This window comes from Notechis scutatus, chromosome 1, assembly GCF_049901735.1.
Source record: "Notechis scutatus isolate UNSWTSFEM ecotype Mainland chromosome 1, rNotScu1.2, whole genome shotgun sequence".
Taxonomy (NCBI): domain Eukaryota; kingdom Metazoa; phylum Chordata; class Lepidosauria; order Squamata; family Elapidae; genus Notechis; species Notechis scutatus.
In genome coordinates, this window is record NC_142009.1 from 140,735,218 (window position 1) to 140,751,505 (window position 16,288).

The 16,288-nt window shown below is 45.7% G+C and overlaps 1 protein-coding gene across 1 annotated transcript; it reads left to right on the top strand.

The window, feature by feature from the left end:
- The first annotated feature begins 437 nt into the window (after positions 1–437).
- GDF7 (growth differentiation factor 7) lies at positions 438–9,529 on the top strand. Its single transcript, XM_087954934.1, is given in 5 exon segments — positions 438–541; positions 544–653; positions 655–832; positions 1,960–2,135; positions 8,367–9,529. Coding segments are annotated over 5 exon segments (1,623 nt in total). The 5' UTR covers positions 438–450; the 3' UTR covers positions 9,435–9,529.
- The last annotated feature ends 6,759 nt before the right edge of the window (positions 9,530–16,288 follow it).

A 16,288-nucleotide genomic window follows, 5' to 3' on the forward strand; every position in this document is an offset into this window, starting at 1 on the left:
AAGGAAGGGAAGAAGAAGAGTTTGTAAAAACAAATATGTGACTCAGCGAGGCTATTTATATTGAGGGCTGTGTTTTTCTCCCCCCCCCCCTCTTCCCCGCCGCTTCTTCTTTCTTCTTTCTTCTCCTTTCTTCTTTTTTTTTTTAAAAAAAAATTCTTGCATGAGTCCACTTCGCCCGCCTCCCGTTTTCCCCGCCTTTGCAAAAGCTAGCGCCCGTTTTTGCCAGGCGGCGGCGGCGGCGGCGGCGGCTACTGGCCGGCAGGGGGCGCTGCGAGGGTCCCAGCCAGCCGCTGCCACCGCTGTAGTTGTCCTGGTTGGTTCGGCGTCGAGTTGAACACAATGTTCAAAAGCGGCCGGGGAGTCCGAGGAGCCCTCAAAAGCCCCTGCGCCAGCCGCCTCAGAGCCCGCCGAGCCCGGGCCTGCTCCGAAGCGGAGGGCGACTGCGAGAGCATGCAGCTGAGGGCGGCCGCCACGCTTTGCCTCTGCTGCCTCTGGAGCGCCTGCCGCCTCCGCTACGGGCAGCTGGACGCCGCTGTTGTTCGGCCTCCGGCAGAGGCCAGTGACGCAGCGGCGGCGGCGGCGGCGGCTGAGGCTGAGGGGGAGGCCGCCCCGGGCCTCGGGAAGGCAGAGCCCGGCGAGCGCCTCAACGGGGATGGAAGCGTCTTCGGGAACGGCACGCTGGTGCCTCACCACTACATGGTCGCGCTTTACCGCCGTCTAGCCGGCGGTCGGGAGCCACCCCGGCCGGAGGGAGGAGAAACCGACGATGCCCCGGCCAGCCGCGCCAACACCGTCACGGGCTTCGCGGACCAAGCGCGGGGAGAGCCGCCAGGTGAGCGAACGAGAGAGAGAGAGAGAGCGAACCAACCGCAAAGCCCACCGCCCCCGGCCTTCCACCGTCCCAGAAAAAGCGCCCTGCTTGGCCGAGCTCTTGGCGAGTTTGCGCGCAGAGCTGCCTCGGGAATGCGCTGCATCCCGACGCGTTGCGCCCGAGTCTCTCTCCTCCTTCTCCTCCTTTGCTCCTCCACGAGAGGCTCTGGGAGGGCGAGTTGGATTGGCTGGGTCGGAGCACCTTGATGGGGAAGAGAGATTCCCCCCCCCCCCCGGTCCAATTTAAAAGTCCTCTTTCTGCCTAAACTGGGTGATTTGTTGTTAGGTGAAGGGGTGTCGATAGGCTCGCAAGGCGATTTTTTTTTTTGTTGAGCTCTGCTTCTGGGTTTTGTTGTAAATGTAGGCGATGAATTTGGGGAGGAGGGGGGGGGGGGAGTTAAAGGAAAACCCCGTCGTCCTGTTGGGAAAGAATTAGCCTTGTCCGTTCCCTTTCGGTGTTTTCTCCCCAATTCCTTGCGAGCGATGGAAGTGTTTGGTTTTGCCTTTCAAAAAATAAAAAAAATACAAATAAAACGAATGTTTTAATAACGACTGAACTATCCCAACGACTCCAACTGCCAGAAATCGACCCCGCGATGCTAAACCCCAGACAGAAGTTATCTGAAAAGGGATCCCTCAAATTACTCTCCAATTAGTCGGGTCTAATGCAGAAGATCGATACGATCCTTCCTAATCTAACCCAAAACTAACCGTGTAATCCCTTTAGAGTCTTCAGGTTTAATGATTTTGCAGACCTAGACTTTGCGACCAAAAATGGATATCACGGCTTTCAGTTTTCCTATCATAAATGATCTAGAAACAAAGCTTATTCACACATTAATAACCCAAGGAGAAAATTACTGCAGACACACCGAGTCTGCGCCCAAACTGCTGCATTTGATATAATTCGAAGAAAGGGGGTATGAATTGCGGTTGGGGCCGCAGAGGACAAATAAACCAATAGCACTGATGTTGTTACCTAGTTTGGTAATGAAATGTCTGCAAAGAAAAGCAAGCTCCCGGGAGAAGCAAGGACTCGGCCATTAATATTGTTTGTTCTCAGCTTCTAATAGCCAAACTAACTCAAAGTGTTTCCCTGCATGGAGTTTCGGTCCGGCCCAAAGTCGAATCAAGCCTGCAAGATCCCTTTGGAAGAATCTGAGGGTTTAGGGATCAGCGAGGTGCCCGAATGTGATAATAGCATCACCTTAGAGGCAAAAGTGGACTCAGGGGACCAAATTCCTGGGTATCACGACTGGGAAATCGTTTGCTCTTTAGGGAGGAATATTGCCCGGAGAAGGTCAGGAAGATGAAACTGAATGGGGTTTAAAAGACATTGGGATTTCATTGATTCAGGGGAAAATGCAGTTTTCACTGTACCCATTTTTTTGGGGGGGGTGGGGGGTATTGTGATCAGATTCAAAGTTGGGGGGGCAGGAGAGGGCGACTCGCAGCCTCCCTTCCCTTCTTGCCCGGTAGGCAGGTGGCTGCAGTGAAGCCACCTGATTCCTGGTGGTGAGAGGCTGAGTGGCTGGAGCGATGGAGGGCGCGGGGTGAAGTGGGTATTAACAGGTGGAAGGCCGCGGCAGGTGGAAAGAAGCAAGGGAAGCCACTTTTGGGAAGCTCCTTTCAAATCCCACAACCCGCCACACCTGTGGCTTATTCGATCGCCGCTCCGGGTAAGATTTCCGAGGCTGCCGCCCTCCGTCTCCCGTTCCAGAGGTTCAGTACGTTTTTCCCCACCCGGGGTTAACCCCCCACAGCCAGCCTCTGCGCGGTTTTTCCTTCTTCCCGGGACTGCCTTTGCTTTGCGGGGGCGGCTTTTGGCGAGGGGTTTGCAACGCTTTGGATCGCTTAAGCTCCGTCGGAGTCCTTCGTGGGAAGAGGGAGGCGGGCAAAGGGATGGGTTAAGGAAGGGCGGCGGGGCCACCTCGCTGCTTGATCTGCCTCCCTGCCCGTGGCGGTGGGACTCTTGCTCCGCCACCGGGCGGGGGGGCGGGAGGCGAAGGGGCTTGTCACCTTGACTCGAAACGGCGAGCCAATAGCAAGAGCGTCTCGGAGCGCCGATCCGCGATTGGCCGGTCTCTGTAATTAGCCGGAACTGCACTCCAACCGGAGAAGAGCCCAAATGAAGGGAGCTCAGGGAGGGGACAAGTTAAAAGTTGCCCGCTCTGAATTTTATTCTCATAAAAGGGCTACGCACCTTTTAATCCTGGCAAAATAATAATAATAAAAAATATAATAATAATAATAATAATAATAATAATAATAATAATAATAATAATAATAATAATAATAATAATAATAATAATAATAATAATAATAATAATAATAATAATAATAATAATAATAATAATAATAATAATAATAATTAATATTGCGGACTGGGATAATTTATTGCTATGACTTCGTGGTGAAGGTTCCCCACCACCCACCCACCCCAGGGTTGGACGCTGCGGGTGACTGAAGATCACTACGTATCCAAAGACAGAGAAGAGGGTTGGAAATGAAAAAAGAAAGGGATTGAGGGAACGAGTGGTTAAAACTGCAGGAGTAGATAGAACTCTCAGACTGGGTTGAATAGTTTGTCTTTCTTTTCTTTGGCCTGAAAAAAAACACCCAGGCCGTAACAATGCTTTACTCGCCCGAACAACTTTTCGCTCCATCTTCCCTTTTCTGACAAACATTTCTTTTAGTTTCAGCGTTTGGCAGGAATGTCTTCCAAATGATTTGTGTTGGATGAAACACCACGTGAAAACAATAGAAAAAGAAGGGAAGGGAAGGGAAGGGAAGGAAAGGAAAGGAAAGGAAAGGAAAGGAAAGGAAAGGAAAGGAAAGGAAGGAAGGAAGGAAGGAAGGAAGGAAGGAAAGGAAGGAAGGAAGGAAGGAAGGGACAGACAGCCCACCAACCCTACCGATGAAACTTAGTCGCCCGTTATTGTAACTGAACCAAAGTCAGCGGAGTAACGGGTAGGAGAGCACACTGCCTTGTAAGGATGTACCGCTGGCAGGGTGAAAGGCACTTTTAAAGCTACAAGCTCCAAAGAAAGTCCAAAGAAAGGTTTAGATAGTGACTGTCTCTTAGGTTCTTTCGGTTTGTGTAAGGGGAGCAAGGATTTCCCCCCATTAGGGATGAAATGAAAGACCTGAAGTAAGGAGAGCGGAGTTGTCCGATCTCCTTGGGGACGCGGGAGGCGGTGCGTGCTTGAAATGCCGGCTTTCCACAATGTCGTCTGAGTCACGCGGGATCTGCGCCCACAAATTCCCTAATATTATTTCTTCTTCTTCCTTCTTCCTTCTTCCTTCTTCCTCCTTCCTCCTCCTCCTCCTCCTCCTCCTCTTCAATCATGTCCGAGTCTCCAAAACTCTCTGGACAAGTCCTTGCAGTTTTCTTGGCAAGGTTTTTTCAGACGCGGTTTGCCATTGTGCCCTTTCCAGGACGGAGGGGGAGAGGTGACCCAAGGTCACTCGTGCCTAAAATGGGACTGGGACTCCTAATCTTCCGGTTCTAGCCCAGGGCCTTAACTATTACATCAAACAGGCTGTTTCCTAAATGAATAGGATTGGAAAAAGACCGAGTGTGTGTGAGAGGGGGAGAGATCTGATCAAAGAGGCCCCTGCTTACTGGAACGCGGGGCTGCCCTGCAACCTTTGGTCCCCGCAGTTGGAGCAGGTCCCCGATCTACATCTTCCACATGCTTGGAAGATGCAGATCGGGGACCTGCATTAAGTGTATTGTAACTGATCATCCTCAGAGAAATATATCGTGCCTACGCGTGGATTGGAATCTCTGCCAAAAGATTTTTCAGCCGTTTATATTTGTATGCACAAACGCAGGTCCCATGAATCTGCACATTAAGAGCCAGAGGGGTCTGCTGATAAAAGTTCATGTTTCAATATGTCGGCGAGGCAAGAAAGCTAGATTATGGCTCAGAAACCGCTGAAGATAAATTAACGGATTCAGGAGGACGTGTGACTAGAGAATCTATGATAGGGAGGTTGTGGAATTTGAGCTGGTTGAATTATTCTTTCGACCTGCTATGATCTTTTGCTGATTTCTTTTTTATTTGTTAATTGCACAGAATCATTAAGGAGTTGAATGCTCACAATTTTTTTTAAAAAAGAGACAAATTTTATAACGTTGATTCAATTAAAGGAGGCTCCCTAAATCAAGGAAATTAAACTGATTTGCGTTCTCTTTCTAACAGAAAGGCAGCAGTGCGAGGGGTATTAGCTAATTTATGTTTTGTCCTTTTTAAAATTTATTTCTAACCACGTGGATGTTTTCTTTTCGCTGATTTTGGAATAAGTCTGGGTTAGTTCAGTGTCTTCGGACTTAACATCGTTCCTCCTTCTATCGCTTGGAGAAAACAATAGAAATGAGAGGGAATCACGTTGTGTTTAGGCTTCGCAGGCTAGCATACTCTGGCAGGCCTCTTCTGAAGAAGAAGAAAATCCAAAAGCAAAAAGCAACACTTTTTCTAAAAGATCAGAACGTGCCTTTAAGGAAGTACCTGCAACTACTTAGAAATCCCAAAACTCTTGTATTAAAATCCTACCGATCTTTAAATGGAGAACAAATTATCGGCTGGATAGAGGATAGAAATACACACACACACACACACACACACACAAATATAAAGGTCTCATGTTGCTGTTGTTAGTTAACTGCTTAAACATTATTTAGGGAGCTGTTGGAGGACTCCAACTCCCACTGAACTCCACCAGGATGGACAGTGAGACTTGTCCTCCTGCAATACTTGGCCACACGTGGCAGATCCGAACGCTAAACCTTTCACCTTCGTCAGCAATTGGCGATTGATTGTCTGCTCTCCGAGCATAAAGGGCCCCAGACGGCTGTGAGTTTGGATGAACTGTGAGCAAACCCCGAAAGAAAGTCCGGGTGTTTTAGAAGCACAGCAAAGAAAGCTTCAGTGGGTCGATCTGCCGGGGAAGAATATCAGGGCAGGTTTGATTTGAGTTTTGGGTTCCCCATGCTGCAGAAGTAGGAGTCGAGGTTTCAGGAGTTCTGGTGGTTTTGAAATGCCGCTGAGGCTTCCTTAAGGCCGTGGTTACTTACGGATAGCTCAGCATCCGAATCAAAGGTCCTTTTTCAAGAGGCAACTGGACTTTCAACTGGACTTTCAAGGAAGTCCAGTTGCCTCTTGGGGGAAAAAAAACACCTTTGGGACAACCATGACCTGAATGGCTGAGAATCTCCATAGACACTCAGCACCTGAACTGCCGCGTGATGCTGCTTGAACAGGAACGAGGGAGACTTTATGCCGCCTCAAGAGCGACTATGGAGATCGCAAATCCGGGTCTGAAATGGAGATAGCCGTCTGCCGGCTTCTCCGGTGTGCGCGCCGAGTTCGGCCGCAGGCGTAGAGAAGGCAGGAGACGCTACTCTGGGAGCGCTGGGCGAGCGGAATAATAGTCTTGTAACGCTCCGAAGGGCTCTGGTTGTCCCTGCCGCCGCCTTCCCCCTTTTCTCTCTGGATGGCCTGTTTGCAAGGAAGGACTTCCGAAAAGCCAAGAAGGAAAGCTCAACGGAGTTCAATGGAGGATGCGAGGACCAAACACAAGTCCCAAGTTCCCGACCCCGTGAAGTATGGGAGTCGCCAGAATTCCCAGCCAACAGTCCCAAGTCATCCATCCCCAATACTCCGGGAGGCCCATAGATTGGGGAAGGAAGATACTGATTCTGATCTGCACTCAGACGTTCAAGGCTTTATTTGTTTGTTTGTCAAACATGTACAAGATAACAAGTGTAGGTATGAACATAAACAAGAACAAAGGGAGTACATACAGATAAATGGGGGCAGTAAGACTGGGACAGTAGGCATGCTAGTGCGCTTATGCATGCCTCCTTTAAGGACCTCTTAGGAATGGGGTGAGGTCCACAGTAGACAGTTTGAGGTTGAAGCTGAGAGGGGTTGAGGCTGTAACAACGGAGTCAGGTAGGGAGTTCCAGGCATTGACCATTCTGTTGCTGAAGTTTCTATGCTGGCTCCCTTGTAACTGATTTGATTGCATTTGTGGGGAAGAAAAAAAAAAAAAGGCTTCCCACAGTTGGCCACTGCAACTGACCAGCATGGTCATATTTTAATCAATCTATTAACAAGCCCCACAATTCATGAGTGCTGTGGGGCCCATTCTCCAGCTATAAAAGATCCACAGTCCCTTTGAAATCCAGAGGCTTCATGGGCCTATGTAACTATGGCTATGTTGCAGGAATTTGCCATTATCTCCTCCCAGAATCCTCCCTCTCTCTCTCCTTTCCCAATTTCCTGATGGTCTCTCCCACAAACACTAACCAAATCTGACCCTACTTAGCTTCAGAAGTAAACTAAGGTCAGGTAATACCTCCAGGTACTGCTGAACTACAATTCCCAGCAGCTTTAATTAGGATATTTCAAGTGAGCCCACTGAGAACATTTGGAAGGCCAAAAGTTCCTTGCTTCACTGCTCACCTTACTTGGCCACGGGCGATTCATTTTACCCAGCATTTGGAGAGGTGGCTGAGGAAACCACATCCTACAGTCCTGTTGAGAAAGCCCACATGAGAATCTTTTTTTTCACTCTTTCATTTATTTCACCTCTTCCTTCCCTTTATTTATTTTAATGTTAGGTGGGGTATATTTATTGTCACATCTGGTTACTTTAATTAATCCCAGGAAAAGTTCATGTCTGGTTTCTAACATAAAGAGCTGAGATGGAAAGGGGATTCAGATGGGTCACCCCCATAAGGATTTAACTCACTCAACACGATTCTCTTCCTCCACCTTCTCTCCTGGAGCATTTAAATAAAGAAAATGTGCAAGTAGGCACACATGTGAAGGAATAAAATGATCCTTGACAGACCAGGGAAATGTTTAACTTGGCTCATAGCAATGAAGAGGGTGGGTAGCGTGGGAAGGAAAACATGGGCCCATTTCTCTCCCCCACTCCCTTCCCCCAGAGCCCCATTCCCTGCTTGGGCTGGGAAATAAATGTAGATGCTTGCTGTACAGTTCCTTCAGTGTCTCTTGGCCTGTGGAAGGGTGGAAGGTTTTAGGCGGGTCATTTTTATGGCCAGAACCTCTCCAACTGAACTTTTGAAAATTAAGATAGATTTCAGCTCCCAAATTCTCCTCCTGCCTGTACACATTTTTCAAAGCCATTTTTGAACTCCTTTCCCCATGTTGCAGACATTCTGCACACGCTGCAAAGCACCATTTTAATGCAATTTCATGAGGCTTTATGGGATTCAACTTATTTTACAACAGGCATTGAGTGTGTGGTCTGAGTATCTTTGTAGATAAGCAACAAGTCCAGCTTCTGGGGGTGATGAAGGAACTTAGGGGGGGAGGGGCGAACGACCACAGAATTTGGGGCCCCAAAAGCTTGTCCAAACCGCAACTGTGTCCAATTGGTCAGGAAAAAAAATGGTGGGAACAAAGCAGGGAAAAAGTGGATTGCCCAGCTGGCACTTAAAGCGTTGGTAAACCGGGCAGGCAGGGAAGGAATCCCCTTTTGGTACAGAGCCAGGGGAACGGAGCCGCCCTGCTCTTCGGGCACAACAAGGGCAGCTTCCACCCATCCGCTTCTCTTCTCTTTCAGACGGCTCTTCTTGGGAGGCCGGGCAGCAATACCTCTTCGACATCTCGACCCTGGCGGAGGCGGACGAAATCGTAGGGGCCGAATTGAGGGTCTTGCGGAAAGCCGCCGCAAACAGGAGCTTGGCATCGTCCCCGGAAGGGATGCTCCATCGCCTACTGATCTCGACTTGCCCCGATCAAACAGGAGGCCGGGAGCCGGGCCTTTTGGACTCCAGAGCGGGAGATCTTCTGGGCTCCGGCGACGCTACTACGCCCCAGTGGGAAGTCTTCGACGTCTGGGCGGCCTTGAGACCCTGGGCCGAGCCAGGCGGCCGTCCGCAGCGCCCGCCCGTGCTCTGCTTTTGGCTAAGGATCGCCTCGGCCCAGACCGGGAAGCTCTTGTCTCCGCGGCAGCTGGGCTTCGGCCGGGAGCACCCATCGCAGCCCCACGAGAGGGCCCTGCTGGTGGTGTTTTCGCGCACCAAGCGGAAAGACAACCTCTTCAAGGAGATCCGCCAGAAGATCCGGACCCTGAGCGGCCTCTCCGAGCTCCCGCTGGGCTCCCACGAATTAAGCCAAGGCGCGCTGGCCAAACAGAAGCGGCGGAGGCGGCGGACGGCGCTGGCGGGCCGGGTGGCCGGCGGGCGAAGCCAGAGCAAAAAACCCAGGAGCCGCTGCAGTCGCAAAGCGCTGCACGTCAACTTCAAGGAGCTGGGCTGGGACGACTGGATAATCGCGCCCCTGGATTACGAGGCGTATCACTGCGACGGCGTGTGCGATTTCCCGCTGCGCTCCCACTTGGAGCCGACCAACCACGCCATCATCCAGACGCTGATGAACTCCATGGCGCCCGAGTCCACCCCGCCCAGCTGCTGCGTGCCGTCCAAACTCAGCCCCATCAGCATCCTCTATACCGACTCCGGCAACAACGTGGTTTACAAACAGTACGAGGACATGGTGGTGGAGAGTTGCGGCTGCAGGTAACGGCGGCGGCGGCAACGTGGGGGCCTCGCCTTATCTCTCTCTGGTCTCTCTCTCTCTCCTTCTCTGCTCCGGCCTCTCGCCCCTGGCGGGCGCGCTTCCCCCCACCGAGCAGGCGCGCTTCCCCCCACCGAGCAGGCGCACCACGTCCTCGCCGCCTTCGGAAACCCAGCGGCCTTCGGGTTTGGGGCCTGCAAGGGCCCACCCGCTCCTTCTCCTCAGATTTCCTCGCAGGGAGAGGCGAGAGGTGGCTTCAGCGGTTCTGGCGGAGGCGCCACCACCTCAGAACTGAGCGGTGATGGTGCCTCTCGCACCCCGACGGCTTCCGAGGTTTGGGATAAAAAGGTCACCGAACCGGCACTTTATGAAGAAACGGGAAGAGGTTCTCTCCTCTTGGAATCGCCTCTCCAAGAAAGCCTCTAGGAAGGCTTGATTTTTTTTTCCGCCTGCTTGGAGGTCAGCTGACTTTGGCAAGTGCCTTTCTTAGTAGTTTTCCAACTTTTCTGATCTTTGGCGACCTATAGGTGTCTGTGTGATGCACATACACACAAATACAATATCTACACCCACCCACCCTATGCTTTCTTTGTGGTTCTGAAGTATATTCCGAAAGCCCACCATTCGCAGAGGTCAGGCTGATGAGATTTAGGTTCACTGATCTTTGGCAAAGCAGTTGCAACATGTGTTCCTATGATGCACACACGTAAACACAGTTTCTACACAGATACATACAGACGCATCCTATACTTTTGTCGTGGCTCTGAAGTATATTCCAAAAGCCCACCATTCGCAGAGGTCAGGCTGATGAGATTTAGGTTCCGTGGAGACATTGTCAGCTACTGGGGATACTCTCCAAAATTCACAAGCAGCTGCCTTTTGAGTCAATGACTGGGAATTCGGGACCAGCCAAGTTCCCACAGGAATACAATTCAGGGGATACGATCCCACAGGAATAGTTTTGCAAACCACTTTCTGACCCTTTTATTTCCAAAGACTTCCATTGTCCCCTCTTGATGGTTGGTTCCACCTTGTATTAATCTTGATATCTTTCTTTCAGAAGATAGCTTTTTAGAACCGTGCAGTGATTTCCTTTCCAAGAAGGTGCTCCAGAAGCATGAAAGGCCAGCCTCCCTGCTGCTCTTGAAAGCCTTTGTGTCGTTTCCTGGAATGGGAGTGTCTCCCGGTGCAAAGTACCTTTTAGGAACTGAACCAGAAGTGCTCACAATCTTATACGTTACCACAAAGTCTTCCTTTAGTGTGTGGCTCTCCAAATTTGGCAACTTTGTGGACTTCAACTCCCAGAATTCCCCAGCCAGCTTATTTTTTAAAAATATATTTTAAAATAAATATATTTTTTAAAAAATAAGCTGGCTGGGGAATTCTGGGGGTTGAAGTCCACAAGCCTTAAAGTTGCCAACTTTGGAGACCCATGCTTTAGTGTCATGTTAAACAATACAATTCAATTACCCCACAGCAAATCCTCAACATTTTTTTTTTATTACGAAGTAAGAGAAACTGGCCCTATTCTCATAATTCTCTGAAGTAGGTTGGAGTGGAAGTTTTTGTGAAAACACCCACAGTGTGTTAATTAACAGTGAATACCTTCCCCTGTGCCTGGAATTAATGTTTTATTTAAAGTTTAAAGCTCTACAGAGAGTAATTATTTCAAATTGGAAATCATTTTTCCTGTTCAGATTAGTTGGTGTGTGTTTATGTTTGTATACAAGCACACACACACGTGCATACCATTATCTTGATAAAAATGGTGAAGGGTCCACAAGTTGTCATTTCTCTTTTTAGTCTTGGCACACATGCCCATTTCCCTTGAAGATGAATAATGAATAAACATTAGCCAGGTGTTTAGAATAGTATAAAATAGAATTCTTTATTGGCCAAGTGTGATTGGACACACAAGGAATTTGTCTTTGGTGCATATGCTCTCAGTGTACATATGGAAAAAAATACATTCACCAAGAATCATAAGATACAACACTTAGTGATATGAACTAATTTAATACGAACTAATCATTACCACTGTGGATTGAGGGTTGAAAGACATTTTTCCTACTCCCGCAAAATTGCGTTGACAAAATGAGGTTGTCATTGATAAAATATTATACAGAAGTGGAGAAAAAAAATCCTTGTTGCTAGAACAACTTAGTAAGGTATGGATTTAAGGGACAGTGAAGGCCTCTGATGTTCTTCAGATATATTGAATATTTACTCCCATCGGTTCTAGACAGAATGTCCAATGACAAGGTTTGTCAAAATTTAAATCCAAAACTTCTGGAGAACATCAAATTGTCTAAAGTAGTCCCAATGTTCTGCCTGCACTTTTCTTTTTTGTCCACAGTGTTTTTTCAGCGTTGTTTTTGTCTTCATAGAGTGTCTCCAAGGGTAAGGGGTAAATAAGTCACGAATTCATTTCAGAGAAAGTTGGTGAATGCACTCAGGGAAATATTGTGCTAGAGCCAGTTGATGCTCAAAGTCTACTAGAGATCTCAAGTGTTGATATCAAGCTTGTCCTCAGTTTAAGCTTGCCTCCAGCTTAAATCTAGTGCTTTGTTTCTTAGCTATGGAGGATGCAATGGAATGTGTTAGTCAACGGCCTTGAACTTTATTCAGAAATCTAAAGTGCCAAAATGGCTAAAAGCAACATGAGATGGTAGCAAGGTAGCACTGCTATAACATCTCACTCATTATTGATTGTAGGTGCTTCTGAGTCAGACACCCGTTCTGTACAAAGAGCTGATGGGAGATGACCTTCGTGTTAGGGTGGTGCACATGGGTCACCCATCCATGTGATCGGAAAGCCCAAGGAGATGAACAAAATGAAATCAATCAGTCCCCATCTTGCAATAAGAACTTTCCTGATTCCTAACTTGGGCTCCTTTATGTTATTAGCCATAATGGAAAACTCAGTTAATACAAATAAAGGAATGCTTCAGATTGAAGTAAACAAGATGGCAAACAAGCTTGCAGGAGTTACTATTTAAATAGAGCTCTGAATATCCAGGTACAAAAAAGCAGCTCAGTATATAAATATGAAGAATTGAGAGAATGTCCTAAATTGAGTCCAAAAACTAGAAGGGGGAAAAATATCCTCTCTCTACTACAAATCACCCAACAGTAAATGTATATTCTATTTTAATGGCAAAAACCTCATTTGAATAGCCTAAGTATAATTATGGGGTGGCATTGAAATGGAACTTCTTGTTTTGGGGAGTATGTGCTTGTACTGAGATAGATTTCACAGTCTGCTTTTTGCTATATTGGCAGTAGTTCATGGGAGCTGACTCAATGAGTTTTAAATTGGGAAATATTTCTATATCAGTGAACACATGCTTAAATATTTTTTTTAAAAAAAGACAACGATAGGAAAACTCTTGCCTAAATATTTTATGGGAACAAAACAAAGTTATTTGCTGATAGAAATTTGAATACAAGACAGAAAGTTGTCTCGGAGCTATGGCTTTTGCCTCATTTAGCTCAATGTTTTCAAACTTGGCAACTTTAATATATGTGGACTTCAGTTCCCAGAATTCCCCAGCCAGCATACTATTTACATCTTAAAGTTGCCAAGTTTGAAAAACATTGATTTAGCTATTTTTCATGAATTGCTAGGACCCTCCTGAGGTTTTTCCCAGCTCTTCCTCTTACTCATTTGCTTTATTGATGGATGAATCTTGCTGCCTCTGATATTGGAAATAATCTATAGCTACCATGGCTACTGCTGGCTGAATTGTCCATGAACCTGACCACTTTCCAAATTAGTGGCCATCATTAATGTTGTTCTAGCAACAGACTCTACAGTTTAAAAATGCTGGGTCTGAGGAAGTATGTAATTACAGTCCTGAATCATTCATTGTCTAGTTAGAACCACCAGTTATAACACTCTGAGAGATGGAAATATCTACTTTCCCCACACCATAGATAATTGTAGATATCTTTATGATGTTCTCTTCACTGGATTTTAGTCAAACTAAGAATTTCTAAATGTAGATTTCCCCCATAAAGTAGATGTTCCAGATCCTTGATTGATTAGTTTAATTATTTTTAAAAAGTTATATTTTGATGAAATGGCTGTTGATATTTCAGGATTCTAAGAATTCAGTATTCTGATGCAATTTTTTTGAAAAAAAATCAAAATATGCTATTGCTTACAGAATACACCTGCAATAAATATAGAATATCCTTGATTCAATCCTTGGAATTTCCAGTAGTCTAAGATGCTATCTAAAACATTAGAGGGGAAAATGCGATTTTTTTGTTGAACAGGAGAGAGATTGGAACTTGCTTTACCTGGATTGTTGTGAATTACTATTTCCAGCATGTTTCAGCATTGGCCGGAGGCTACTGGGAGCTATAAATCTCCTCCAGCATCTGTTCCCCATTGCTGATGTAGGTAAAACTGAATTAGAAAGTCATGTGCCATATTTGTATAGCTGTCATGCACTTTCCCATTGCCATTAGTGCTTAACAAGCATCTATAGCACAAAAAGTCATGGCATTCTGTTTTCTCTCATGATTGGTATGCTCAGCCGCCCATCTTAAGTAAAGCAGCTGTTATTAGTATTTATTAAAGAGGCAGAAAACAAACACTGAACTTGCTAGATTGGAATCCCCTTATGTGCTGGGCATCAGGAAAAATCCATTCAGACTGAAGAGGCCCTTTCCATTGGCAGGAGTCTCCTGAAGCACAGAGGGAGGTCAGATTGCTTGTTTGCTCAACTTCTGCTTCCGATTATGATCTTTTCCTGCCAATTCGGGCCGTCTAGGTGACTGAAGGCTTGTTGATAACACTGCCAGGGAAGGTTACAAGAGGAGACAAATGTGTTGCAAGTCCTTCAGCGGGATTATTCCTTTCTTTGGGGTTTCCGAGTGAGGCAGAAGGGGAAAATAAATACAGAATGCCCATGTTCTAATTATATCTGAAGATCATAGTATTGCATAGATTCAGCGCGAACTTGAAACATATGCATCTTTTATATTTGCATGAAATATTTTCATCCTCTTTATTTAGTTTAAAGAGATCGCTTGAAACCACAGTTAGATCTCCTCTTTGCTTCGTATTTTCAATAGAAAGTGAAGTGGCTTGTCCTGTTTGCTCTACAGATGCATTCGCAGACTCCTTCCTAGCAGGGGAGAATTTAACATGAATTAAGTTGGCTTTCAACATGGAGGCATTAAAATGGTATTTTCTCCATCTTTGCATCTCTCTTTCATCTGGAAAGGAATATTTCCCTTATGGCTCATCCTATGCATTTTAGAGACAACGGACAATACCTTTCAAGCTTACCTGGTCAAAATTGAACAGATATGCAAATTAAATGGAACTTCGACTGAGAAAGTATTGAACTAGACCTTGGCAGGTCCAGGTAATGCTTGCAGTTAGACATACAAGTATACACAGTCCTTGTAACTGCCTGCATGAACAGTTGGAGGGGGCTGGGGATATGCTCTGCCTGAATTGTAACCAAGTAAGGTTGGATTTGGACTGATATGTAGATATTCATCTCATTCCAGCTCTGTGTATCAGGATGGTGTTCTCTCTAAAAACATTATGTTAAACACATTGCACCAAGCTTAATGTTGCTCATACATTGCATTTTAAAGGCTTTTAAATTGCTATTATTGCTAGGAATGCATTGTAAGTCTTTGGCCTTTTGATAGCATTATGTTAGTTTTTTCATTAGATTTTAGAGCAAAATCCAGAATGCTTCCCTTTTACTTTTGTTAAACCCTTTACATGGATATTTGCTCTGGTTTAATCTTCCACAGCCTCTAACTGAGCTATAATTTGGGACACATTTCACTGATAAACGTACTTCCAGTTTGCACATGTTAGGAATTTGAGGTTGGACACTGTATATTATTACCTTTCCATCTCTGTGTGACAGCATATAAAATGTGTCAGTATTAAGCTCCCATAGTAGCAAAACACAATATTATAAATTATATAAAATTATAAAATCATTAGAAATATATGGAAGGGATCTGATACTAATCTGAAAATTAATCTCACCAGGCTTTGTGGTTAAGTGTATTTTATACTTGTCTGAAATAATTCAGTCTGATTGAGTAGTGTGTTCTTTTTACAAAAAAGGTGCATTGTACCCCATCCCCATAACTTTTTATTTTCTAACTATAAAATGGAGCCCTTAATTGGCACACTTATCAAATGAATACCACTGGAACAAATCTCCTTCTCTCAGATATAAAGCTATCTGTGGTGTACATACTGTACATACTTTATATAGTATGGCAGGAGAATCAATATTTAATCAGTGAGCTGGTACAGGGGGGAATAAGATATATCCAGCTGAGATAAAATGTTTCCTCAAGATCAGATTGGAGGAGATGCATTTTAAAAAAATCATAATAGAAAAACAAAACCTCTAGCATGATTTTCTGCTTTGGAGAACCGCAGTGGAACGGCAACAGTTCTCGTCTTGCCATAAACAATAAACTTTTTGCAGCATGTTTTTGATGAGTGGTGGAATCTGCAATGACCTCTAAAAAAACAAAAAAAAAAGAAGTTGAATTTCTATAAGTATATTTCATCCACAAAACTTTACTGCCTCTCCAGAAAATGTTTACACAAAGCTGCTTGATACATGCATGTATAATATACTTGCATGTTTATTATTTACTTTCACTTAATGGAAAGCAAGATATATAATTTTATGCTACAGTCTTTATGTGGTTTGTGTTTGAAAGCAAGCCCAAGTATGGCTAAATTTTGCAAATTGCAACAAGTTACACAGAGCAGACTGAAAGAGTGTGTGTTTGGGGCTTCTTAAATGCACTTCAGAAGGATGTCTATTCAGCTCATTTTCTATTCCAACTCCCATTCC